General features: G+C 39.9%; 4 protein-coding genes across 9 annotated transcripts; 2 read left to right on the top strand and 2 right to left on the bottom strand.

Annotated features, from left to right (window-relative positions):
* Nucleotides 1-3,058: 3,058 nt before the first annotated feature.
* On the bottom strand, nt 3,059-7,775 carry LOC147179611 (growth/differentiation factor 8-like). Of its 2 annotated transcripts, none has more exons than XM_086068089.1 (3): nt 7,443-7,775; nt 5,881-6,248; nt 3,059-4,072 (listed from the first exon to the last, which is right to left on the bottom strand). In XM_086068089.1, the coding sequence occupies exons 1-3, from the start codon at nt 7,768-7,770 to the stop codon at nt 3,692-3,694; spliced, it is 1,077 nt and encodes a 358-aa protein (XP_085924215.1). In that variant the 5' UTR covers nt 7,771-7,775; the 3' UTR covers nt 3,059-3,691. The 2 variants fall into 2 exon arrangements, with proteins under 2 accessions (XP_085924215.1, XP_085924216.1); XM_086068090.1 differs by having other exon boundaries at nt 5,881-6,245.
* A 3,525-nt stretch (nt 7,776-11,300) lies between these two features.
* On the top strand, nt 11,301-22,257 carry LOC147179610 (protein Shroom2-like). 5 transcript variants are annotated; one of them, XM_086068069.1, is made up of 14 exons: nt 11,301-11,372; nt 11,947-12,233; nt 12,307-12,381; nt 12,886-13,085; nt 13,828-13,929; nt 14,128-14,145; nt 14,324-14,443; nt 14,600-16,694; nt 16,770-16,825; nt 17,000-17,470; nt 17,644-18,096; nt 18,771-18,939; nt 19,277-19,549; nt 21,218-22,257. In XM_086068069.1, the coding sequence occupies exons 5-14, from the start codon at nt 13,835-13,837 to the stop codon at nt 21,488-21,490; spliced, it is 4,023 nt and encodes a 1,340-aa protein (XP_085924195.1). In that variant the 5' UTR covers nt 11,301-11,372; nt 11,947-12,233; nt 12,307-12,381; nt 12,886-13,085; nt 13,828-13,834; the 3' UTR covers nt 21,491-22,257. The 5 variants fall into 5 exon arrangements, with proteins under 5 accessions (XP_085924195.1, XP_085924194.1, XP_085924191.1 ...); XM_086068068.1 differs by lacking the exon at nt 12,886-13,085; XM_086068065.1 differs by having other exon boundaries at nt 13,036-13,929.
* Nucleotides 22,258-22,710: 453 nt separating this feature from the next.
* On the top strand, nt 22,711-23,524 carry LOC147179609 (claudin-34-like). Its single transcript, XM_086067054.1, has 2 exons — nt 22,711-23,325; nt 23,504-23,524. Exons 1-2 carry the CDS (start codon nt 22,711-22,713, stop codon nt 23,522-23,524), a joined length of 636 nt encoding a protein of 211 aa, XP_085923180.1.
* A 225-nt stretch (nt 23,525-23,749) lies between these two features.
* Nucleotides 23,750-25,578, bottom strand: sumo1 (small ubiquitin like modifier 1). The gene is made up of 5 exons (XM_086068091.1): nt 25,418-25,578; nt 25,002-25,076; nt 24,817-24,894; nt 24,540-24,611; nt 23,750-24,452 (listed from the first exon to the last, which is right to left on the bottom strand). Exons 1-5 carry the CDS (start codon nt 25,427-25,429, stop codon nt 24,384-24,386), a joined length of 306 nt encoding a protein of 101 aa, XP_085924217.1. The 5' UTR covers nt 25,430-25,578; the 3' UTR covers nt 23,750-24,383.
* Nucleotides 25,579-25,618: the final 40 nt, after the last annotated feature.

Here is a 25,618-nt window from a genome sequence, read left to right as displayed (position 1 = left end):
AATCGCCGCCAAGATAGTATGACAGTGGTCCGCCTATTTCTTAAAACAGCCAATCAAATTGTTTAAAACCGGCTGTTCTGTTATATAGGTATCCCCCCTATAAAGCCAACAGTACTTAGTTATTACATGTCAAATGTCTTTCTTACAACCCAAGAACAAGCCTAAGCATGTGACCATGTTTTGTATTTTTCGGTCTTGTAAATCTACTTACAGCACATTTTTGTTTTTTAGGATTTAAAGATAAAATAAAGACTCATTGAGGGGGGATATTAGTTGATGGAACTGCCACATTGAAGACCACGTGTTTTCAGAGAAAGCGAAAGGAACTGTCTGCAAAAGCCTCCGAAACTGAAACCTAACTCTTCAGTCACTTCAGTTTAAGGAAAACGTTACCGTGCAATCTGGAGAAACACAAGTTGATGGCACCTTAATGCACGTCACGGAAGAAGTTTCTGAAACATTGTTTCATACACAAAATATGCTAATTGTTACGTTAAATTATACTCTTTCTTAATATGGGGTTCCATTTGTATGGTGTAAGGTTTCATTTGTGCCAAAATATGTCGTCACGCCCACTACTAATAATATTGAACACAGTGAACTTAGTAAAGTCATATTTAGTTAGTTATTTTAACAAGACACTCGCTAACTCGCAAATGTGTTGCAGTGTTATGGTATTATGTCACTGGAATAGTCTAGAAAATAACGTTCACACAAAATGATGAATTATGAATTCTTAAGGCTTCGTCATCGGTCCCTAGCCAAAATATTAATATTTTTAATTAAAGTAAATCAAACGCTTACTATGAAAACGTTGTATCTTAAATTATCACCTTCCTCCTAACATAAACACAAAATAATGTCTTAATTTTTTTTTTTTTTTTTTTTACTTTTCCTGTGAGGGGGTTAGGGTGGAATTCTCTTTAAATGAAGTCCCCCAAGGCGCAATTTTCAGGTACACAGAGACTGCAACAGAAATGCGCATTCATCATTGGTTATATTTAATTAAAGTATCTCCAAATAATTGTGTGTCCACTATAGCCTATCATATTCCACCCTGTTAGTGTTATTAGTCTGTGGTAGTTTTGTCCTCTAAAATTTATATATTTATATATATATATATATATATATATATACACATTGGGAAATCCACCCAAAAAAAGACCTATATTATGTATTATAAATATTTTTGCTGCAGCTCAAAATCACGTGGATGTGAACTCAAGTTCAGTGCAATTAAAAAAATTTGTTTGCTGACACTGTGTTCCAGCAAAACATTTAGGTCACAAATCCCCATGAAGAACAATAACAGCTTGGACATCTGCACTCAGCATCAAATCAAGACAAAACCTCCCGTAGAGATTTTTTTTTTTAATGTCTTCTTGGTCTTATTCTTGCAGCCGCAAGCCCAAAGTACTAACATACATTTTCCGCATATTCACCATGTGTATAAAAAGTAAAAACCTCAGTATGTTTCACTTTCTCATATGAAAACTCAATAACCACCAAGCGACAGTAAATGAGATTGGAGTTTTCGGTCTCAAAAATGCTAATTAAAAATATTGCTGGCTAAAGTATGTCTATAAATGAGTTCCAATTTGTACTTTTCTAAATGTCCTGATAAATTAATGGTGTATGATTCACAGCATGGGTTTTTCAAGCATGCATAGGGAAGAACGGTCACCCAGTTCATTGTTTATCAAACAAAGGCACATGCTTAACATCCTGCAGGCTTTCTTTTGGCCAAAGCTCAAATCAGACAGAAAGGACAGGAAGCAGCAGGGAGCCTAACAGATCTTGCATCTCTGTATCAAACTAGATGCAGTGGTACCTTGACTTATGAGTTTAATTTGTTCCTTGACCAAGCTCATAACTCAATTTACTTATTTGTCAAAACAATGTTCCCCAGTGAAATGCACTTAATCCTTTCCAGCCTGCTCAAAAAAATTATTTACGTGTTTTAAGAAAGGGGTATAAAAAAAACACAGTATACGTAATAATAGACAATATAAAGATATTAACTGGTTCTATTAAAGCCTCAGTGTATAGTCCTTAGCACCATCTAGTGGTCAAAAAATAGCATTTAGAAGCACACAGGAGCACACACACACTACGGTGGCTCAGAGAGACCACATTTCGCAAGCCTACCACCAATTCTTATTTTGCGTGAACAAATGAGCATATCGGCAAACGACGGCAACTTGGCAGCCATTGTGAAGCCCGGCGAGCGACGCCGAAAGACTGAGCGAGTCTGAATTAGCCGGCTAACAAGAGCGGCTAGGGTGAGTTAGTCGGAGCGATAGGCTGGAGTGGCTAACAAGTGCAGCTAGCGGGAGAAGCTAGTAAAGAAAAATGCTAATAAAAGCTTGCGAGAGCAAAGCAGAAGGTGACAAGCGACGGGAGTCAGTGACGACCACCTGCAGGCCCCAGCTGTGGAAGGTAAGCGGCGGTCGACCCATTGGGTCCGACACTCGATGAAAGCACCATCAGGGCTTAAGTTGTCCTTTGGGCATCCGTAGCAGGAAGATGGCAGCAAAACATGGCAGCTCTATTAAGGAGAGACTACAGCCATGTAATATAATTAGTGATTATGAGACCTGCGATTATATAAAAAAATATTTGTTTAGGCTATGCGATACATACATTTTTTTTTTGCATACTATTGACATAAACAGTTGTGTGTGTTTTTTTTAAACGAATGAATTATTAGTTTACCACTCGATGGCGCTAGGGATCACTGACTGCCCCTTTGAAGGTAGCTTTTTTTCTGTGGTCAACGGGAATGTCGGGAGTTTCCCGGGTCACCAGTGACGGCAGTTGTCCCCACCCACCCATGGGGAACTGTGGACGAATAGTATTCTGCGCATGTCCATCCTCTCATTCACACTCCCTACCCCCATCAACGAATAGGATTCGCCACGTGCCCGTCATCTCGTCCACAGCCCCCTCACTCCCCATTGACGAATATTTTCCCAGGATGAATTTTGTTCCCAGCCGGTCCCTGACCACAACAAGTAAGGCTACATTAAAGTCTTGCTAGCAGCTTCAAGACTACATATTCCATCTTTAAGTTTATTTACTGTACATTGAAACAAGCCAAAAGTCACACAATAATTATCACCTGTGTGCGTGTACATGATTTGTACCTATTGAAGGTATCCAGCGATAACTTTCTACAACTTTCCAGTTGACTACCATAAGAGCTTGTCGGTCAAAAATTACTCCTTGGATTACTAGTCTGTGTTTTTAAGAAATTGTAGTCAGCTACTGAGATGCTCGCAGCTGGCGGGGCCAGAAGCTAGCAGCTAGCACCTCTACTCGCGCTAGGCTAGCAGCACAACAGATGAAAAACAAAATCCAGGGTCAGAAGACGCTAAACTTAGTGTGAACCCTTGTTATACTTGAACTGCAGCTGCAATGACAGCAAACTAATTTTATTTAAAAAATTCACTCAAGCTCCCTTGTAAGTCAAATTTTGTCTCGCAACACAAAAGCAAAATATCCATCATGCGATGTCTCGAAAAAAAAGAAAGAAACTCATTAAAAGGGGTACTCGGAAGTTAAGGTACCACTGTAAAATAATACAGTACAGTACTCTGCTGATGTTCTAGATTGTTTTTAAAACTCTAAAGGTGCTACAAATCCACCAGTGTGTCTAATGGTGGCATGAAATGCTGCCCCCCTCTGTACATCAGGAGCAACCGCAGTGGTCCACCACCATGGATGGGATCTTTCCGTAGATGATCTGCTCCTTGCGGTTAAAGTAGAGCATGTTAATGGGCGACATCTTTGTGGGCGTGCAGCAGGGTCCTGCCGTGCCGCGTGGGTTGGCCTTGTTTACCAGGTGTGCGTGCGGATACTGCTGCAGGTGCAAGAACTCGCACTCTCCTGAGCAGTAGTTGGCTCGATAGCGCTTGGGTGCGATGATCCAGTCCCAACCAAACTCCTCGAAGTCCACGGTGAGCGGGTAACGACAGCAGCGTGTTTCAGCTGATTCTTCATCGCAGTTCATACCCGAGTCACGGCGGGATCTCTTTGGGCTGTCCAGGATTTTGACTTCAATGAATGGTTGCTGGAAAGGAATCAGTTGTAGCGCCGTTTACGTACTCAACTCAACTCAACTCAATTCAATTTCATTTATAAAGCACTTTAAAACAACCATCGCAGCATACAAAGTGCTACATGTCCAAAAACTTTAGCAGGCTAATTCTGATGCCTGAGCCGAGAGACTGACTGAATTAGTCTATGTCAGGGGTCAGCAACCTTTACTGTCAAAAGAGCCATTTTAGGCCAAATAAATAACCAAAAACATCTGCCTGGAGCCACGAAACATTTGAACATTGTTATAAGCGGAACAGTGTGTTCGTGTTAGTCTAATTTGCTGAGGGCCCAAGAGCTAATTAGAGCTGCACCATAACAGAAAAATATGCAGCATCCAATACTTTGAGATTCATTTTCTTCTACCTTTCGTCTTTCGTTTTTGGATTATTTATATTTTTGGGTAATTTTTCATACTTTGTTTTCCATACATTTTTAGACTTTTCTGCCTTTCTTTAAAATTTCTGACATTTTTGTCAATTTTATGGATGTATTATGGTAATTTTCTGCCTCTCTCCTTCCTTATTTGGACATTTTATGTTTTGTTTAAAAAAACAAAAACATTTCTACCTTTTTGGCTATCAATTTTCTGATATTTTTGGCAATTTTGTGGACATTTTATGATAATTTCTTCTTTTGTTTATGAACGTCTTATGGTTCCTTTTTGACATTTTCTTTTCAGCCTTTTCTTAAATAAATTTTCAGACTTTTTTGGGGAGGTTTTGTGGACATTTTATGCAATTTTTTGGGTATTCTTCTTTTGTTTTGGGACATTTTATAGTTTATTTTTAAAATACATTTTCTATATGTTTTTTGTGGCAATTTGTGTACATTTTAAGGTAATTTTGAGGTGATTACTTATTTAGGTTTTCAACATTTTATAGCTACTTTTCACAATTGCATATTTTGTTTTCTGCCTTTTTCAAATTTAATTATCAGACTTTTTTTTTTGCATTTTCATGAACATTTTATGGTAATTTTCTGCCTCTCTCCTTCCTTATTTGGACATTTTATGTTTTGTTTAAAAAAAAAACTTTTTTCTACCTTTTTGGCTATCAATTTTCTGATATTTTTGGCAATTTTGTGGACATTTTATGATAATTTCTTCTTTTGTGTATGAACGTTTTATGGTTCCTTTTTGACATTTTCTTTTCAGCCTTTTCTTAAATAATTTTTCTGACTTTTTGGGCGGCTTTGTGGACATTTTATGCAAATTTCAGGTATTCTTCTTTTGTTTTGGGACATTTTATAGTTAATTTTTAAAATAAAATCACTATATGTTTTTTGTGGCAATTTGTGTATATTTTAAGGTAATTTTGAGGGGATTACTTATTTTGTTTTTCGTCATTTTATAGCTACCTTTCACAATTGCATATTTTGTTTTCTGCCTTTTTTTTTAATTTAATTATCTGACTTTTTTTTTTTTGCATTTTCATGAACATTTTATGGTAATTTTTCTGCTTTTCCTCTTCATTTTTGGACATTTATGATCACTTTTTGGACATTTTTAGGTCATTTTAAAACCGTTTTCATCCACCTTTCCTCTCTTTTTCTGACAATTCGAAAACTTAGACTGAGTATTTTTTTAACATTTAATTCATAAAAAAAAAAAAATCTAAATCATTAATTCATTTACACGTTAAATTTTATCTCAAAAATAAAAATAAAAATGTAAAAAACAAATATTCACATCTACTCCTTTTTTTCGTTTAATAGATCCACAGGGATCCACAAGAGAGGAACTTTGCAAAGTTTTATGTAAAGCATGTAAGGTGCACTCACCAGGCCTTCCTCTCCAGGCTCTGCAGATGTGACTGCCAGGTTTTCTCCTTGAGGGTCGAAAGCATTGATGTCGATACCATAGTTGCTATCTGTCTGACGCAGCCATGCCTGCAGCAGAGACTTGATGTCCATGCTCTGCCAAGAACCGGCGCCGGCATCAGCGTCCACCTTTAAAGAGCGTACTCTGACCCGGGTGTTGTTTCCCTCCCTGTCGGGTTTGAGTCGCGAGATCTGCAGGAAGACAGTTGTGACCATGTGGACTGGCCGCAGATGAACCCACAGCTGAGCGCTCAGGATGTTCTCTGTGTGAATCTTTGGACTGAGGTTGAACAGACAATAGGACAGCCTTCCTTTTGCGATGGAGTCTGCTGGAAGACATTATTCACAGCAAATGTTTAACTAAATATCAACAACTTTCAAGTCCGTCACCCTGTAAATTCAGGGTTGACAAGATTATATGAAAAATGTTTCTCTCATACTATATACTATTGTAAATAATACTTTGATCTTCAAGTATCACCATCATGGCCCAGTTCGAATATGGCAGAACGACATTTTAGGCAGGAGTTGGTCTGGTTCGGGCCAGACCGGGCTGGTTAGCCTAAGTCAAAATACCAGGGCCGATTTTTTTTTGTGCCAGTCCAGCCCTGGTGTACATGAAAAGTAAAAGAACATACTAGATTAAAAACAAAAAACAAACATTCAATCCACTGCAACATAACACAGTTTGAACATTAACACAGTGCTTAGGAAAATAAAAAACTGTACTTAAATAATCATTCAAACAAAATGCATTGCATGTACATTAAATGAAAATTGCACCTAAATAAACATTGGAAACATTTGTTTAATTGTATTTCATATATTTCATGTGTTTTATGCTCTGTGCAACAATTTGGCCAAAAATATCTTTACAATAGCCTTTTTATTTGACCATTTATGACTGAAACATCTAATTACCGGTAGTAGATAACGCCTTAGCTGTTCACAATGGCTCCTGCAAGCCTCTGGACAATAGTTTTCAGACTCGATTCGGGTTCGAATTTCCCGCCCTCTGTCTGCAGATGTGAGTGAGCAGAAGGAGTGTGCAGTTTTATTTTTCATTTTTCAACAGGCGTCAGTAGCGATTCGTCATTGAATTTTCTCCGTTCAGCTTTAAATGTATTTTATTTTTTGCATGAATTGAGTTATACTTTTGCATACCACTAGAGGGAGCCCTTTAACCATTAATGGGCTACGAGAATCACTGCACGACCACATACAATGTTTTGTAGTTTAGTTATCCTTTTTCCATCCATTTCCTTTAGCGCTGATTAGGGTCAGAGGTGAGCTGGAGCCTATCCCAGCTGACTTTGGCTTAGTGGCGGGGTACAATTCTGGACTGGTTGCCAGCCAAATACATGGCACATATAGGAAAACAATCACATCTAAGGACAATTGAAAGTCTTCGGTGAACCTAACATGTATGAAAATTAAAATGCAAATTTGATTGTGGCCAGTTGCATTAAAAATGGTCATATTGCTCCCATCAAAATGAATGTTTGGTTAGTTTGGCTATTTACACTTGGTTGCCATGGTGATGATGGTTTCCGTGGTGGCGTGGTCCTCATCTTCCACCCGCGGGTCGTACTGGTCCAGGAGCTGCGTGAGTGGCGGCGCTTTGGGCAGCAGCTGCTGGATCATGTCCCTGCTAATGTTGGGTGCCTGCTCCAGCCGTAGGATGCTGAGGATCTGGGACTTGATGCTGTAGAGCCTCATCTGCTTGCTGTGCTCCCGGAATTCACAGGCTGAGCATTGCTCTGTGCCTTCTGCCATCAGCCCGGAGGTCCGGTTCAGCTCCCTGGAGAAGCCTGCAGAGAGAAAGGCAGCCACAACAAGCAAGAGGAGCATCTTGGACACAAGTGCTTGGTGGGGTGGCGCTATCTATTGAAATGCTGCCTCTGCCCTCAGGACTCGATGATTGGCTGTTGAATCTCAAAGGAGATTTAAAGAGGTAGCTATGTTTTTTGGTTTTTGGTTTTGTTTAACATGCTGTCAGATGTAGATATCAGTGTGAGGTGTTCTGGAGTTTATTGCTGGAAATTTAACATATGCAACATAAGATAGACATAAAATCAGAAAACAGTATGTTTAATGAGAGAATGGACTTAATTTCAAACATGCAGTACAAGCAAAATAAATTCTACCCCATTACCAGTACCTAAGATAAGTCAAATCCGAAATATACCTAAATATACATGCATATTATTTATACATGCCACCATGTAAAGTGCCTCAAATAAAGTTCTGAAGCTATAGAATGCTTTTCCAAACATTTGTATAATTTTTTTAGGGTTGATCTAGGGTACTTTAACTTGGTCAGGTCAAAGGTCAAATGTGAACCTGTACACGATTCACATGTAATTAATTCTGAGCACAGTCGAATGCTCAATTATAAATGGGTCTGCAAACTTTATCTCACTTCTCTAGTTTTACTTCTCTTGTATTAAATAGTTTTGTTTTCCTTCTATAAGATTTATTTTTGTCTCATTGTTAAATATCACAAAAACTGGCATTTGACCAGGGGTGTGTAGACTTCTTATATCCACTGTATTTCACCTGTTAAGTGTTCCAGCCAAGAACCTTGATTGTGAAGTGAACACAAAACAACAATGAATGAACTATTTGTCCCAGGAATGTTTATTATTGGAAATTTGAGCGTGAAAGCAGTGCACCTGGCTATGTAATACTTATTACCACCAGAGGACGCCACTAAGCTAGTATGCTTCTTTAAGGTTAGGGACGGGTTGGGTTAGGTTTAGGTTTGGCGCTATAAAGTGATTTCAGTGATTTGTTTCTAAATATATTAGTACTGATTCAAGAAAAAGCTGAAATGGATATGAGCTCAAATGTATGTCAGTGATAGCACTGTATTGCATTTGATGAACAGCTAACTTTCTCTCGAGTGTGTCCTTTTTTGTGAACCCACACACCGGGACACAAGTTCGTCAGTCTCGTTCGGAAGGCTTCACAGTCTCGTTCGGAAGGCTTCACCTTGAGTCTGTGATCATCACCAAGGTGAAGAGACAGAGTATCACGTGATGTTTCCAACTGACAACGTCAGGATAAAAACAGAGATAGTGTGGACGTCCTCGGGTTACAGGACTCTCAGGTTGCTTCCGGGTGATGGGACGGAACATCCTCAAATATGTCACATGGGCAGACCTAAAAATTCACATTTTCAGATCATTTTAGCCGTGAATATTGTCAGTCATCCAGCTCATGGAAATCTACAATAGTTGAAATGAAGCAACTGGACTCTTGTATGTTTCACATTTATTCCAAAGGCTTCTTCACTTTTATATTTTAGGTCTTCCTTTTTATGTCTCTGGTGGCTGTGTCAAGTCTCAAGTGGCAGTCCATGTGTGAGTTGTTGCTGTTCTTGTTCTTGCTATTCTGCGGTTATTCTCCTTCCTGGTGGCAAAGCGACTCTTTGTGGCCACCCTGACATGGATTAAGACAATCTTTGTGGGAGAACTGTCAGGACATTTGTTGTAAGCAGATGATAAGTGATGAAACAAGAGGTGTGAAAGATTTCCATCTATATCAAAATAAAGAAGGTCCGCTCGAAACAGAGGATAATCGGATTTGTTGATTGGTTCCACTGTGTCCACGTCTTTAATTTTCTCAGACTAGATCGGTGCCAGCGCACATGTGACCCTAATATATTTATAGAAATTAAAATTGGACGTGTGGATGCTTAAACTGTGTCATTAAATCTATACAGCAAATAATGTTTGTAAAATTTGCAAGTGTATGTGATTAAATCAAATTTATCTTAAATCCAACACGGATTCATTTTGGAAAAGCTTGTCATATTTATTACTTCTTTGTGTATGCCACCTACACTGCTGTAGCTCATTCAACTGTGTTATGTGATAGTTTAAAAAAAATATATATTTATGTATTAATTTTTTAATTAGTTTTAGTTTTAATTTTATTTTTACTTATTAACATTTCAAATTCTGTTAACTTCAACTAGTTTTTATGGTGGCTATCTATTTTATTTTATTCCTTTATTTCCGTTTAGTCTTATTAGGCTTTAGACTTAGATTTAGTTTTAATTTTCTTTTTGTAGTTTGTGGTATTTCTCTTAACAAAAAAAGGTCACAATAATTACTATAGAGTAATAAAACATAACAAAAGCAAAAATTCAGGGTTTTAGAAGAAATTGTTACCTTAGTACAACATCTACAAATCAAATACAAAATTCAGCAGAGCCTAAACGAGTAGTTTTCAAATCAACCCAAAAAGCTTACAATAATTATGTATACCATAAAATTAATTGTTAAAAATGGCGATATTTTCACTATAACGTTTTCATTTGTTTGGTGAACAAATACTGTATTGCAATTAGAGTTAATTATTTTTTTGTGTAACTCATTCACTGCCATTGACGGCTATAGACGTCATAAATTCATTTTAACTATTTCTATTAGTTAAATTTTTTTCCCCACTTTTGTTAACAAGAGTATGAAAACCTAGAATATTTTTTTTACGTTTAGAACAGATATAAAATTTGTGATTAATCGTGAGTTAACTTGTGAAGTCATGCAATTAATTACGATTAAAAAATTTAATCACCTGACACCCCTATTTTTTAATAATCTTTTCTTCTTTCTTTTTTTAAATGATAAAAATTAGGGGCGTCAGGTGATTACCATTTTTAATCGTAATTAATCGCATGACTTTACTAGTTAACTCATGATTAATCACAAATTTTATATCTGTTGTAATACAATAAAAAAAATCTAGGTTTTCATACTCTTGTTAACAAAAGTGGGAATTTTTTTTAAACTAATATAAATAGTTAAAATGAATTTTGGACGTCTATACACGTCAATGGCAGTGAATGAGTTAAAAAAATCGAATTTAAATTAATTAAAATGTTTTTCAATTTTTCAAGATTTTGTTACTTCGTTAGTTTTCTAAGACGACTATCAACTATCATAACCTTGACATGTATGCATTTAAAAATAAATAATAATAATGTGCTGTTACATGAGTACAAAAACACGTTTCCCTGTGTTTTACTCGTTTATAATCAGACATCCTTCAGAGTGGGGCGTTGTGATGGTTGAATCCAATTATGAGTTGCAAAGCCACTAGTTGGGCTACAGCTTTTGAGGTGTGGCTTGGGGATTGGAGAGGTTTGGAGGGGATGCAGATTGCGAGATCTACTCACCAGGCAAGACAAATAAACTTAATGTAATGATCATAATGATGATGAGGCAGTCAATGTGAAAATTTGGACTCAGTAAAACGAGGTTTTAAAGTTGCCCTCAGGTGCACGTGTGTCCAAGTATCCTCCCCTGCTGCAGGAAGATGGTACGGTCCATGTTACCAAGGTGAGTGGACTGCTTAGTGGGAGAGGCCATATCAGCCCAGCTCATTGTGTTCACACAGAGTGGCCGCTTTGAACCTCTCTGGACATGCTGGGATTCCACTCACAGGTACTTCCTGTTTCCCTCCATATGTGTGCTTCATTTAAAATCTGTTCTGATAAAATCATGTGCTTTAAAGACAAGAGGGATTACATCAAATAGTGATGTGTGTGTGTATGTGTGTTAGAGATAATAACAGCTAGATAACACATGAAAGTTTGGGATGAATGATTGGTGCTTTGATCAAACGGTTTGTGCTTGGAGTTGAACAGAAGCACGATTGTCAGATTTTACAGATGTGTTTAGGAAACTTTATTGTCCTACTCTCATGCTTAATTTTCCGGTACAGGCAATGGCACTCAGATAAGCCCAGCCATGATGACTGTGGCAGTTTGCTTTGTGTTGCTGTGTTTGTAGATGAGTGGGGCCCGTTAGCCCCATAGCTGCATGTTTTGGCCCTGTTGTCAGCAGGCTGTTGGATCAGAGGGGCTCAGATGACGGAAATTGAAATGACACTTGCGTGATTGGATGATGCATTGACACGCCTTGTGTTTTCAAGGGTGTACATCTTGCAGTCTCCTGCCCTGGCAGAGGACTTTCACAATGATGGAGCTCAGGCTGAAATTGTTTGCTGTCTCCACAGAGCAAGCATTCCTGCTCGGCTGCGCTTACGTGCCCACAAGGACACCGAATCAGATGAAAAACAGAACTCTGGACTGTGAAATACATGTTCCAGCCTCCGCAGGACCCAACTTTCATGCACACTTATTTATGAAAAGTTAGTACATGACAGGCTTATTGCCTTTGATTGAGTGTGAGCTCCTTTCCAAAATCCTAGATTACAGCAAGGACACTGTGCTGGACAATGACTCCTCCCCTTCTCTCAAATCCCCCTTTATAATCCCCGCAGAGATCTACCAGCAGCAAAAGGTGTGTTGCACTTGTTTGTACAATGCCACAGACTCTTGTGTCACATTGGTGTGAAAGTATAACTTTGTGACAGGCATAGCTGCGGGAAAGTGATATGAGCGTGCATCTTACCCAAGTCTTCAGCACACAGAAACTACTCATGCAATAGGTGAGTTTTTTTTCTTCCTGCATTCACTATTTGATATGTCATACGTTCACCTGTGATGCCACGAGTTGATCACCTTGAGCTCTGATATGCCTTGATAGCTCTGTGTTTGAGTTACTACCGTCAGAATCACAAGTATTCTTGTCCAGTCAGTTGTGAATATTAACGTTTGGAGTTGTATCCCAAATTAACAGTTAAAACATCCCCTGACAATGGACAAAAACACTTAGTTGCATTGTGGATTAGCTTGTTGGGAGACGACACAACTTTTATTTTGTGCATCACACTGATGTTTGACTGTCAAAATAAGAGCACCTTTACAAAAACTCTGCTACAATCGTCTGCCTTCTGGACGATGCAAAAGAACGATATACTGTAGTATGTATATATATATGTATATATATATATATATATATATATATATATATATATATATGTATGTATACTATACGTGATGTTACCTTCTGGCTTGCGTTCATTAACATATTAGCCTGATTACTGGGACAGCTAGAAACTTTTCCACATGAAGCGAGAGCATGGCAGGAAAGGAAAATACCTCCCTGCATTCCTTAGTGGAAAGAATGTGCTTCCATCACAGCCTGGCAGTGTCAAACCTTTGGGTAGGACGATTTAATGATTACATTGACATTCGGACAGCAACCATGTAAAACTGGTGAAAAAGATTCTTCACATCCCACCCAGTAAAGGTAAATTATTTCACTTGTTCATCCTGACAGGCTGCATGTGTTTCCATTGTAAGCCTCATTTTGTCAACATGACCTTCCCTGATTTAGTGAGTGTGATATAGTTCACTGTAAACTTAAGAGTTTAGACTTCACTAAAGGCTTCATGGTGTTTGTGACTGACTCGCCCTGTGTTTTTTCGCTACTAAGAAGGTTGATAGGGACATAACCGGGGCACATTTATTAACTCATTCACTGCCATTGACGACTATAGACGTCAAAAATTCATGTGAACTCGTTCTATTAGTTAATTTTTTTTATTTCATTTCATTTTTTATGAAAACCTATAATTTTTTTATTGTATATTTATAACAGATATAAAATTGTCATGTGATTCATTACGATTAAACGGCCCTTATTTTATTTTTATTATTTTAATTTGGCCCATCAGGCGATTACATTTTTTAATTATAATTAATCACATGACTTCACTAGTTAACTAACGATTAATCACACATTTTATATCTGTTATAAATTTACAATATTTTTTCCCCTAGGTTTTCATACTCTTGTTAGCAAAAGTGGAAATAAATGTTAAACTAATAGAAATAAATTTAATGAATTTTTGGCGTCTATAGCCGTCAATGTCAGTGAATGAGTTAATGTGGGTTCTTGTCTTATCAACCTGCTTCAGAATTAGAAGTGTTGATGGTCTGCAATCATCCTCTCTTTTTCCCTTTTCTCTTCCTTTGCTCGTCATTATCAGGACTAAAATGGTTGATGTTGTATCACCACACACCATGCCATCAGAAAGCGAAGTTCTTGTGGCAAGGTGCTTTCTGACCAAGATTTTGCGAAGCTCTATGAGGTACAATTACGTAGCTAGCATCCTCGGATCACATAGGCTAGCGCTCAGGGCTGGTAGATGGAGGAGGTATCCTCCATTGTTCTGCTTCACTAGTTTTGATTCCTTGTGTCAAGACTGCTTGTCAAGTGAATAGAGATTTTTAGTAGGTTCACACATGAATGATAAAGCATCATTTTTTTTGTTCAACATGCCAACCAGGAAGAATCGCTTTAAAGGGTATGTCAAGACCAATTCATATGGTGTGAAATGTCCTGATCTATAAGTCTGCCAAGATAGCAAAATAGACACAGTTGAATCTCTGTAGTTACACCTTGCAGTGTTACAGTCTTCAATTTTCAAAAATGATAACAGCATTTGGAAGAAGTTCAGTGGTTTCTGGCATTCTGCTCAACAGGAAGAATGATACGAGCTCTCGCCCTCATTCCTGGCACTCCTCCAAGCTGACAGTGGAGGAGTCTGAGCCCCTTGGCAAAGAGGCTGCCACAATGCCAGTGTGGCAGCAAAAAGAAGCAAGGTGGGCCTGACACGTTTGGTTGCAAGTGACTCCCTTAGTTTCTTTCAAAACTCAACAACTCAAAGGAATCATTATGGACGAGGCCTACTGTAGTGATGATAATGGTCATTATAATGGTGCTGTAACCCCAAATCGTCATGTGATCTTCCACAACAGGCACAAAGAGTCATCCTGTCAAATAGGCCAGAATAACAATCTGCTAACTGGCCAGCTCGGCTCAGTGAGCAACATGGAGAAACCGGAGCGTCCTGGTCATCCTTTCCCACCAGATCGTGCTTCCCCGACTAAATATACTAGCATCAGTGAGACTCTCAGTGGTTCAGAAGGCAGAAGAGACACATTCAGCTGTTTCCCCAGTGGATCCAACTCCATGGTCCAAGACTCAAGCTCACTTGGTAGAAAGGGAACCAGTGCAGAAAACACTTTTTTCAAAGGTCTTCAAGAAGAAGGGCCCTTTACAGTGGAGCGCCCCGAGTACTTTCAGACTCTTTGCGAGGAGGGGCCATGGTTAGATAAGCAGATGTCAAATAGATTTAGGCGCAGCATTGGTTCAGTGTGGCAGGTACCAGAAAAGAAGAAGTCCAAGTCTCCTCCTCCTCATCCCCCTTTGGGCAATGATGGTTGTGTTGCCACAAGCATGTTTCCATATTTTGAGGGATCTGAAAAAAATCTAATGACTTACAGCAGGTCAGTTGAGAGGCTGGCTGAAGGTAACAAATTTCAGCCAGGAACAAACATCAAGTCCAGATGTAGCATCACATCACTGTCAGAAAAAGACTTTTTCCATCCCAGCAGAGCAGTTGAACACAACCAACTCCACCCAAACAAACATTTCTCATTGTCCAGCACTGATGTCAGACAATCTCATTACGCCAACAGACTTCCCCACCAGAAACAGTACAATGATGAGAATCCCTTTTATCCCCAGACATGCTTTGACCCTCGCACCAAGATTCAGAGTGTTGGAAGTTATTATCGCAGTTTACAGGACCTGCCCGTAAAGGCCTCCTGCCGTAAATTGGTCTGGTGCTCCTCAGCCTCTGTGGCTGCCACAAATCTAGAAAATGACAGATACTCTGGTTCAGTAAACAAAAAGGGAAAGCACCAGTCGGTCCACCCAGAAAACAAGGGGCACAATGGTCTTTTGAAAACTGTTCCCCTTCTTGACCCCCAAATCTCTGAACACTCTCACTGCCGTGGGCCACAGGTTGCCACAAATAGAAGTGATGGACACATTAACAATATGAAAAGAATTTCTCCAGCTCATCAAAGTAATAATCACAAGGTTAGTCTTTCAAGTTTCCACGACCCCTGGGTACCAAAAGAAGATCACCGAATATCCCCCTTGGAACCCCCATTGCTTCATTCACTGCCAGAGGAGAGTAGAATTCAAACACAAATTATACCAACAAGTATTGTGTCATCCCAGAATCTCTGTGACTCCATGGTTGTAAGTGGCGGAAAAAACAGTCGGCGTGGCGACCGTTATGCCACTACACTACGGAATGAAGTGCAACAAAAGCGAGCCCAGCTGCAAAAAAGCTGTAGTGCTGCAACACTGACTTGTGATATCCAGGATGACGACCCCGCAGAGTGGAAATACGCTGAGACTTTGATATCATGTAGCAAATCCTCCTCAAACACCTACAAAGACAATCTGAAAGAGGCACAAGCTAGAGTCCTCCAGGCTACCTCTTTTCAGAGACGTGATCTAGAACCCCTTGGAGCAGAGGCACCAGCGCTTAAAACCTCTAATGGACGAATTCGAGGACGTAAGCGTTTCCAATTAGCCAAACGTATGCATTCCTTCTCAGAACCTGACAAAATAGATAGAGTGGGGGTGGACAGAGAGCATCGAGATGGACCTGAGGTCTCATTCTCTGAGGCTAAGCCAGCGTTTTCTAAACCAGTTAAGCCATTGTCAACATCCAATAAGGATTTGAACCAAAGTCAAGTTAGGACAGGAGAAACCAAAGAGAAACGGATATCGGGGGAAGCTCAGGAGACTCATTCCCATGTAGAGACCAGCAGCCTCAGCCCCCCAGGGGTGCTGGCCCTACAGGAGCAACGGAAGCTCGGAACGTTTGCTGAGTACCAAGCCACGTGGGACAAACAGAAGAGAACATCTGAGGCCAAGATCCAAGGCAGGTATTACTCGGCAGAGAACATCTTGGATACTGAAGCTGAGGAAACGGCAGCCTGCTTCCACGAAAGATCCAGATCTTCTCCCTCTGCAGACTTTTGTACTCAGGTGAGCCAAGGATGCAAATTCTTTTGCCTGATTCTTCTAGCTGAACAACTCTAAAACATTAATTTTCTTCTGCAGAATATTCCATCCCTGTGGAAAGATCCTCAAGCAAAGCAGAGCAATGACGCTGCAAGGTAAATTTGGTGAGACAAGAGGAAGAACTAATTTTGGGGGGAACGGTGAGAGGAAGCTGGACAACCAAGAAAAAATGTCTTTGTAACCTAATTTAAGTACTAGAATGAAAAGGACAGAGAGCATTAAGTCTCTGGACAGTATGTCTAAATGTCTGTTTTATATTTGACCACTAGAAACGAGGTCACGGGCCCAGGCATTACTGACCACCAGACCAACACAGATACTGTCAACCCGACCTTAGCAGTCTCTTCTGATCCTTGTAGCCTGAGTCCTCTCCTTGGCTCCCAGCAGCCAGCCCAGCCTCTACAAGTCAATGCTGTCTCATCCTCCAGGCCCCATTTAGGCCCGGAAACTATTTGCTCGTCGCAGGACTTACTCTCAGCGGTCCTTGCAGACCCAGCAATACTTCAACCTCTGTCCCTTTTGGACATCACTACAAAGAGTCCCGCCCCTCCTGGCTCTCCTTGCCTTCGCACAATGCCTCAATCTGAAGCGAGAAGAGAGGATGCAGAGAGCAAGAAGGAGCAGTCAGCATCTTCATCCTATTTATCCCTTGTAGCGAACCCCCCTCATGTTCCCTCGCCGCTTCTGAGACTGATGGACAAACAGCCGGCTGTGTCTGTGCAGGAGGATTCACCTCTTCGGTAAGCGGCTTATCTGAAGTGTTTCAGGTCTGCATCATCTCCTTGCCTTCTTGTTACGTAATAGTTTGCTGCTCTAGTAATACCAACTTTACTTGAAGAAAAGAAGATTTCATTGCAAAGTACCAAATTACTGCAAAAGTTTTTGAACATTTTGGGACTGTGTTTCTTTTTAGGTCTGAAAATGACTCTAAGATCTCAGATGGTCTGATGGACGTAAGCAGTTCAGGGGGGAAAATTGTTGTCTCACCTCAGAGCAACAACACGCCTGACATCTTGAATCCACGCTCAGGCACCATCTCAGTGGATGCTAACGAGATGTGGCCCTCCCCATCAATTATCGTCTGTACACAGCAGCCTACTAAGGACCTGAGATGTGGATCAGAGCAGCTAAAAAACAACATTCCTAAGTCAAACATAACGGGAGAAGAAGACGCAAAAACACAGCAGCTGGTAAGGGATATCATGGGCAAAGACAAATCCCTGGTGGAGATATTAGATCAGACTGGCAGGAAGACCACAATGGACCTGATGGAGGGACTATTTCTCCAAGAGAAGCTGATCCTGAAGGGGTCCCAGCAACGTAGAAGAACCTCAAGCGGCTCCAGGCTGTCCACCACAACAAGCAGGTCAGTCTTAAGCCCACACCGCACGGAGTAACATGACCTGACATTATTTCTTGACTATGTGTGTCACTAAAATGCACGAGTGTAGTCAAGCGCTGAAGCTTTGAGGCCAAGCAGCCTCATAAATAGCCATTCTCTACTTTAAACTCATTCGTCTCCTCTTTGTATTTTTATGTTTTTCCTTGACAATGGCACCATGTGACATGGTGGATTAGCACATCCGCCTCACAGTTCAGAGGTTGTGGGTTCAAATATGGGCTCCTGTTTTCCTGTGTGGAGTTTGCAAGTTCTTTCTATGCCTGTGTGGGTTTTCATCCACATAAAAACAAAAAACATCCATGGTTGGTTAATTGATAACTTTAAAATTTTGGGATTTGTGAATGAGATGCGTTGATCCAGGTCAGTACAAACGGTCCTTCTCACTCCGTGTATTTTTCCGAGGCTTCGCGTCATTAAGCACTCACCGAAAATGTGGGCATCCATCTACGATGGGGCCGCCGGAGAGACGGAAGGGCCCACCTCTGACAATCTCACCTGATTGTTTCAGTAATGTCCTTTTTTTAGAGATATAAAAAACTCAATCTTCTCTGACTTACACAATAACAGAAGTGCAATCAGACTGATCTTCCTTTGTCTCTGGTGTGTGCGTGTGCGTGTGTATATGTCCACGCTGTTAGGAGAGATGAGGAGGATCTATCTGCAGCGGGTTCGCTGGTTCCCAGCTCCTCCTACTACAACACGTCAGCTCCAAAAGCTGAGCTCCTCATCAAGATGAAGGACATGCAGGAACAACTGCTGCAACAGGACTCTGAAGATGAGCTGGATATAGACCTAGCCAGTAAAAAGGTATTACATCCTTGCAATTCATGACCTGAAAACAGTTTATCCAACCTTTATTGAGCATTTATCCTTAGAAATGCAAATCTCAGCACACACACCACCCAACAAAAATGCCACAAAAACTTCATACACTGGTTAGTTGTACGCTCTGCTATGTTGTGGAAGATCATAAATTGTTGAACGAAGACAAATTATTTGCAGTAAAATAATTTTCAGACAAATTAGGTAAAACTGGATAATTTCCCTTGGCACACCTGATGTTCTCGCACTGTACAGTCTTTGGAAATCATTGCCTTAAAGAAGTCATCTTTAATTAAGTGAATTCTCTTCGGAATCTCTCCAGCAGGAGCTGATCTCAAGCCTGGCCAAGAAGCTGGAGGTGTTAAGGGAGGCACGACAGAGCCTGCAGGAAGACGTAGAGGACAACGAGGCTTTGGGCAGCGAGGTGGAGAATACCGTGCAACGCTTTTGCCTGCCCAACCAGTTGGACAAGTTCCGGATGTTTGTGGGTGACCTGGATAAAGTCGTGAGCCTGCTGCTGTCACTTTCGGGTCGGCTGGCGCGTGTGGAGAACGCTCTCAACAGTCTGGAAGATGGAGCGCCCTCGGAGGAGAAGGTAGTTTCTTGTACAAAGCACCTTAAGGAGAACAGTGATTTGATCAGGGCAAAGCTTACTTAACTCATTCACTCCCAGCCATTTTCACTGAAGCAACCCCTTTTGCTCCTGGCTATTTTACTGGATTTTGACTGACCCACAGAATATTGTGTTCTATTGCTATAAAAACATGGAACCTACCAAAAGAAAGATTAGAGCCTCTTAATTCATCAGGAAAAAAAAACATATTTATATCTGTTTCTGTTTTGCATCAATTAGCATTAGAATATAGCTAAATTTCATATTATTTAGAAATGTGAGTAAAAGAGCTGTTTTTCAACATGGCCCTGGTTGATCTCTTTTGCTCTTCGGAAGCATGATGTTATTTAAAATAGAACATATTTATACGTTTTTTGGGAGCAAATTAGTTAAATATTGAATATTACCCGGTAATAAGAAATCCAGCCATCCGAGATGTCAGGCACTTAAGACCAGCTAGAATAGCTAAAAAAAAGTGTGGCATGGGACCCTTCACATTACTTGCCTATTCTTCTACTAAGTGCTCTTTTGTTCATGCATCTTGTCAACAAACTATTTCTTGTGATTTTATTTTGCAGTAACTAATAGCAAAGATGGTTAGGGGGAATGTATCAGCGTCTAAGTGTACATTTTATTTATGAAATGATCAATGTAAAATAAATAGTAAACTACACTCACAGAAATATTTCAAGCCTAATTTAAGATTTATATATATTTTTTAACATTATATTAGAATTTCTATTTACTTTTTTTATTAATTTTTTTAGATATTTTAACACAAACCTACCAAATTAAACTTATATAATACATATGAATTAGTCTAATAAAGCCTATTCATTTAAAATGCACAATCTTCAGGTTAATGTATTTAGTATTAATAAACTAATTTTAAAAAATAGTAATAATAATAATAATAATACATTTTACATTTTTGGGACGTCTGCATTCAATTTAATGCCAAATGTATAAAAATGTATAAAAAAAAAAACGCACAAAAAATAGACATTGTTTGGACAGTGTTTTTCACATAGCAGTATATTTATCATGCGTAGGTAACCTGATTGTGATGCAATTCAAACAATATAGTTTATGTATATTAAATAAATACTCTCATTATTATTAATTTAGAGTAGTTACACTTTATTAATACTAAATACAAAAGAACTGGGGGTTATGCATTTCAAATAAATAGGCTTTATTAGACTAATGAATATGTATCATGCAAGGTTTATTTGGTAGGTTTGTGTTAAAATTATCGAAAAAAGTAAATGAGAATTTGTCATGTAAAAAAATTACATAAATCTTAAGTTCGGCTTGAAATATTTCTGTGAGTGTAGAATCGTGAAGTTAAACCATAAATACAAGAACATTTTACTCAAGTACAGTAATTGAGAATATTTTTTAAAAAAGAAGCAGAATGTGGTGTATGTTGTAGATATAGACCAATATCAACAGCATCTGAGGCCTCCCTGCTAGCTACTAGCTAGCAAGGACACACTGTTGTTGCAGTGTTTAGCCTTGCTATTGATATAGGCAAACCTTCAGCTCGTGAATCGAAGCTAAAGCCTGGGCTACCGCTCTGTTTTTGCGTCTTCTCTGTCACGTTTTTCTCTATGCCATGTTGAGATAACAGATGTCTCCTCTTCTCAGCGCACCCTGACTGAGAAGCGCAAATTGCTAATGCGGCAGCACGAGGATGCCAAGGAGCTGAAGGAGAACTTGGACCGCCGTGAGCGTCTGGTGTCTTCTATCATGGAGACCCACTTGAACCTTGAGCGCCTGGATGACTATCGCCATTTTGTCAAGATGAAGTCTGCTCTCATCATTGAACAGCGCAAACTGGAGGACAAAATCAAGCTTGGCGAGGAGCAGCTCAAGTGCCTATTGGACAGTCTGCCGCTGGAGCAGAGGTCGCAGTTTTAAATAAAAACAAGATGAAGCTCTCCATGGGTTCTGGTCGAGTTACACTACTCTAGGTTATACTGTCACTGGCCGTGTAGCCTATGAAGGTTTTATTTTGCACATGATGTATAATGCTTCAATGTATGTTACTCTACAAGTATGTGACAGCGCTCAAGATTATAGAATCAATGCACTTTTGGAATGCTGTGATTTTAATGAGATTATCGACTTAAATGTATTGTATTTCATTCCTTAGGTATTTAATGGCATACATTATAATATCTACTGTATCTAGCTGGGAAAGCACAGCAGAACTGGATACATGTACCTTTGTGAACTATGAAATCCAACTGTAAAATATACAGAAATAATTATTCTCAGAGTGCGCAAGGCAGTCCTGATATGTTCACCACATACAAAATCACTGGTTCCGTTCATATTTTCTACATTGACGTCATTTGTTACATATTCTGTAAAGTCTCGATGGAAACACTGACACGGAAAAAAAAAAGTTGTTTTAAATTCGTTGTCGCTTTTGTAATCACTTAAAATGCGTGATGTTGGTGGTTTTCTACTCAACAAGGCTTCAGAGATCTGGGGTGCAGTTTCTAGTGACAAACAGGTGTTCCCTGTAGTGCGACACCGATTTAAAAGCCTCCAACGGGAACTCTTGTGTCTGGTCCTTTGCCAGGACTTGTGTACAATATCTATCCATTGGCACAGTGCAGCCACACCTTATGTACCCTTTCACCAGGGCAAATGCAATAAAAGGATCAGGTGATCGCTTCTTTCTGTTTCCTGTTGTTCAGTCCATTTTGAAAGATGTAAAGACAACAGTGTAGTCCTGTGTATGACTGATAAGCTGAGCAAAAGCACAATAACAGGAGGCACTGTAAATTATTTACAGCCAGCAGCAATAAATAAGGAAAAGACTTAGCGGATGAGGACAAGGAAGTTTGACTTAGTCTGGAGATGTTCTACAGGGACAAAGAAAGCAGGTGCGTTACTCCAAAATAACTGACTGGTTTAATATCTGGTTAGCCTTGTATCCAACTAGAATAGCTTTGCCCCTGCGCTGATCAGATTTCCACATTCAGAACAATTTTGAGGTTAAAATGTTACTCCAGGGTTTACTTCCCTCATTCTTCTGTGTGTGTTCATCATTTTAGGCTGGAGTCCAAAAGATGACATGACCTAGGATTCTCCTGATGTGGATTTGTTTGTGAAATTGTGCACTGGCTATGAGCCGCTCTCACTCCCAGCTCTGCGCCTTATGGCTGGGTTGCATAGGCTGGATTCTAACTGCCATAGCTCTCGGGCTGGTCCAGTGGAGGGTTTGGTTGGTGTACGACAGCGAAGTAATCAGCTCGGGGGTCGCATGGGTCGGCGTGTGGAGGGCTTGCTTCAACAGTCACACGCAGGTGAGCCCCGGTTTTATGGTCAGGCACTGCGGGTCTATCAGCCTGTCAGAGGCGTCCACACCACCCGAGATCGCGGCAGCTCAAGTCCTCATGCTCCTGTCTCTGCTGGTGGGCCTGGTGGGGAACAGTGGTGGCGTTTACACCCTGAGGAACACCTACTTTGGCTTGGAGAAAAATACAGCCACCTGCTTTTTAATCACTGGAGCGCTGTTCTTGTCATCTTCTGGGATGTCTCTCTTGCCCCTCGCATGGAATCTGAGCTCAGTTTTGTCCAATCAGACCATCGCGTTCCCCCCTGGATTCAAGATGCCCCGTGCTCCGGATTCTCAGCACGTGGGATGTGGCATTGCAGTGGGAATGGTGGGCATGGTCCTAATGGTATTGTCTGGACTTATGTTCTGTAGATATGGGTTATGTCGATCAACGAACACACCAGTGGGGTCACAATGTGACAGATCTGTTGAAAATGATCACCCAGCATTTAACTCTAATGAACTTGTTAGGGATATTTAATACAAACAAAAAATAATAACACAAGATCTTGCTTTGTCCGGTCATAAATATTTTATTTGGAAAAAAATGCTCATCAGAATGTCAAACCATCTGTATCAAGGTTCCTCTGAAGAAGAACTAGAAATGTTTGGAGTCCAGTTAAAGCTTCGCAAGTGTTGTTGCACACAGCTCTGAGAGAGCCTAACCTTCCACTGGATCATCATCTTGGACATTGCTGTTGGAGAAGCGGTTGATGTGACGTTCACCTCTTAATCCCTGAGTGTGCAAAAGACGGTTCATTTCCAGAAACTTCACACTACTGAATGTAAGATTTCAGAAGCAACGAGTGAAGCTCCCACCACAGCAGTGTGTCCAAAAGGGTGCAGCAAGCAATTTATTTACATGATGAAATATTTCAATATGAGCAGTAAACCACACAAGAGATAAACATGGCGTTATCAAACACTCCAAAACTGACATTAACATGTACAACCACAAATATCATTAGTATAAAAACAAATATTATTGAAATTATTTCAATACCAATACCAAATTATTCAATGGGAAACAGTTGCAAATTCAATGTAGACAGTGGTCTCCTCGACAAACAATTTTTCTGGGAGCAAACAGTGGGTCTTTACAATTCTGTACAAGGGAAATGCAATGCTCAAAATAAAGTACATCAAAAATGGTATGTCATTTAGTTACATGCTGCATTTTTACATCCTGGTGCTGTTGCTGTAGAATCTGTGTATGTGACATTACAGGACATGGCTTGTTTGAAAGAGTTGAAACCAAAAAGGCTCCCGTAAAAATACATCCTCATTGGAATGCTAACCACATACGCACTCCTGCAACCTCCAACCCCCAACCCCACCCAAGTCCCCTTTCTGTCGCGATGCATGGAAGCCCACATCATTTTGATCCAGATGGTTTGAAAGTGAACAAATGCATTCATAAAAAACAAAAACAAAAACTAAAAAACTAAATGCAATACAAGTTTAATCATTCCAAACTCCACCTGTCTGTTCTTGATATACTTCAATGACGTCCTCGTCTTCCATTCCCAACTGTGGAGAGAAGATCATTCATATTTCAGGAAGATGCCTCGAATGTGAACCTAATGTTAAAGTGTTTATCAATTTTAATGCAAGTACCTCTTTTGGAGTTTGATTATCTGCGATTCTCTGACCTTCAAACAGAAACCTGAGTGTATTTGCTGGGACGCCCTGCAACACACACAAACTTTTAGGTCTAACGCTCTGTAAGTAAGATAAATATTAAACAGAAATATGAAAAATATCAATAAACAGAATAAAGGATATAGCATAAATCGTTGTATACGACAATGTTTTGAAAGATAAAGTGGCGTGTGATTTGTTCAATTCAATTGTACTTTCAGTTCAGGTCCTGATATACTGTGCGAATTCTTACCTGTCTCTGGCTGTAAGAGTCCTTGAGCTTTTTCAGATGCGTTGTCATCTTCACTTTAAAATGAATTTCACTGCTGTCCTGTGAAACCAAAAGTGGTTTTGTCAAACAATAACGTTGTTACTCGGGCAATGGAAACCAACAAAACCAAATGTCACCATTTGGACAAGATTTCAAACATCTCCTACCTGACCGATCACCTTCAATTTGATGTACTCCCCATCCTTCTTATCTCCACAGTCTTGGCTCGATGGTTTTGTCTCCTACAAAATTACAACGAATACGCTGTTAAACGTTGCTATCGTAAAAAGTTAACACAAAAGACCCTCAGAACGAACAGACAATGGCAAAAAACGCCGCGGAAGGTTGTATTCCAAACTACCGTTAAAAATACACGTTGCGAAAATTGCTATTAGGAAGTTTGAGCTCGATGCTAAACTGGATAGTTGTTTAAAGGAGTTTGGGGCCTCTAGCGAGATATGTAAGCTAACAGTTAGCATTCCAGAGCACAAGATACAAAGTTAGCCACTAAACACCGCGGTGTCTTGTTTTGCCTTACGCACAAGTACAGAGCAACAACTGTTAGTTGATCCTTTCATCTCACCGTATCTGACATGTTTCCCTCTCTGGAAAATGCAATATTAAAATCAGCACTGGCTAGCAAACGTTGCTTTTCTCTCACATAAGCACACTTAGCTTATCTCGGACGAGATGTTGTTACTGTGAGTCAAAGGAAACGGAAATAACGCAACACCATCGCTACACTTTCGAAATAAAGTGTATTTTGAATGTCACGGGCACGGGG

Source organism: Leptonotus elevatus, chromosome 2, assembly GCF_054856555.1.
Source record: "Leptonotus elevatus isolate MCC_2025b chromosome 2, RoL_Lele_1.0, whole genome shotgun sequence".
Classification (NCBI taxonomy): Eukaryota; Metazoa; Chordata; class Actinopteri; order Syngnathiformes; family Syngnathidae; genus Leptonotus; species Leptonotus elevatus.
The sequence above is the reverse complement of the archived record's forward strand: the minus strand, read 5'-3'. Positions and strand labels throughout refer to the sequence as shown.

Bases quoted from the DNA above. Each gene is read 5' to 3' on its own strand.
- LOC147179610 (XM_086068065.1), top strand. From the start codon at position 13,706: ATGTCAGTGAATGAGTTAATGTGGGTTCTTGTCTTATCAACCTGCTTC. The intron at 16,826-16,999 runs GTAAATTTGGTG...TTTGACCACTAG, and splicing joins CAGAGCAATGACGCTGCAAG to AAACGAGGTCACGGGCCCAG. The intron at 17,471-17,643 runs GTAAGCGGCTTA...GTTTCTTTTTAG, and splicing joins CAGGAGGATTCACCTCTTCG to GTCTGAAAATGACTCTAAGA.
- LOC147179609 (XM_086067054.1), top strand. From the start codon at position 22,711: ATGAGCCGCTCTCACTCCCAGCTCTGCGCCTTATGGCTGGGTTGCATA. The intron at 23,326-23,503 runs GTGGGGTCACAA...ATCTGTATCAAG, and splicing joins GTCGATCAACGAACACACCA to GTTCCTCTGAAGAAGAACTA.
- sumo1 (XM_086068091.1), bottom strand. The intron at 24,895-25,001 runs GTAGGAGATGTT...TTGGTTTCACAG, and splicing joins AATTGAAGGTGATCGGTCAG to GACAGCAGTGAAATTCATTT. The intron at 24,453-24,539 runs GTACTTGCATTA...TTCTCTCCACAG, and splicing joins ATAATCAAACTCCAAAAGAG to TTGGGAATGGAAGACGAGGA.
- LOC147179611 (XM_086068089.1), bottom strand. From the start codon at position 7,770: ATGCTCCTCTTGCTTGTTGTGGCTGCCTTTCTCTCTGCAGGCTTCTCC. The intron at 6,249-7,442 runs GTAAATAGCCAA...AATGTCTTCCAG, and splicing joins CATCACCATGGCAACCAAGT to CAGACTCCATCGCAAAAGGA. The intron at 4,073-5,880 runs GTGAGTGCACCT...ATTCCTTTCCAG, and splicing joins AGCCTGGAGAGGAAGGCCTG to CAACCATTCATTGAAGTCAA.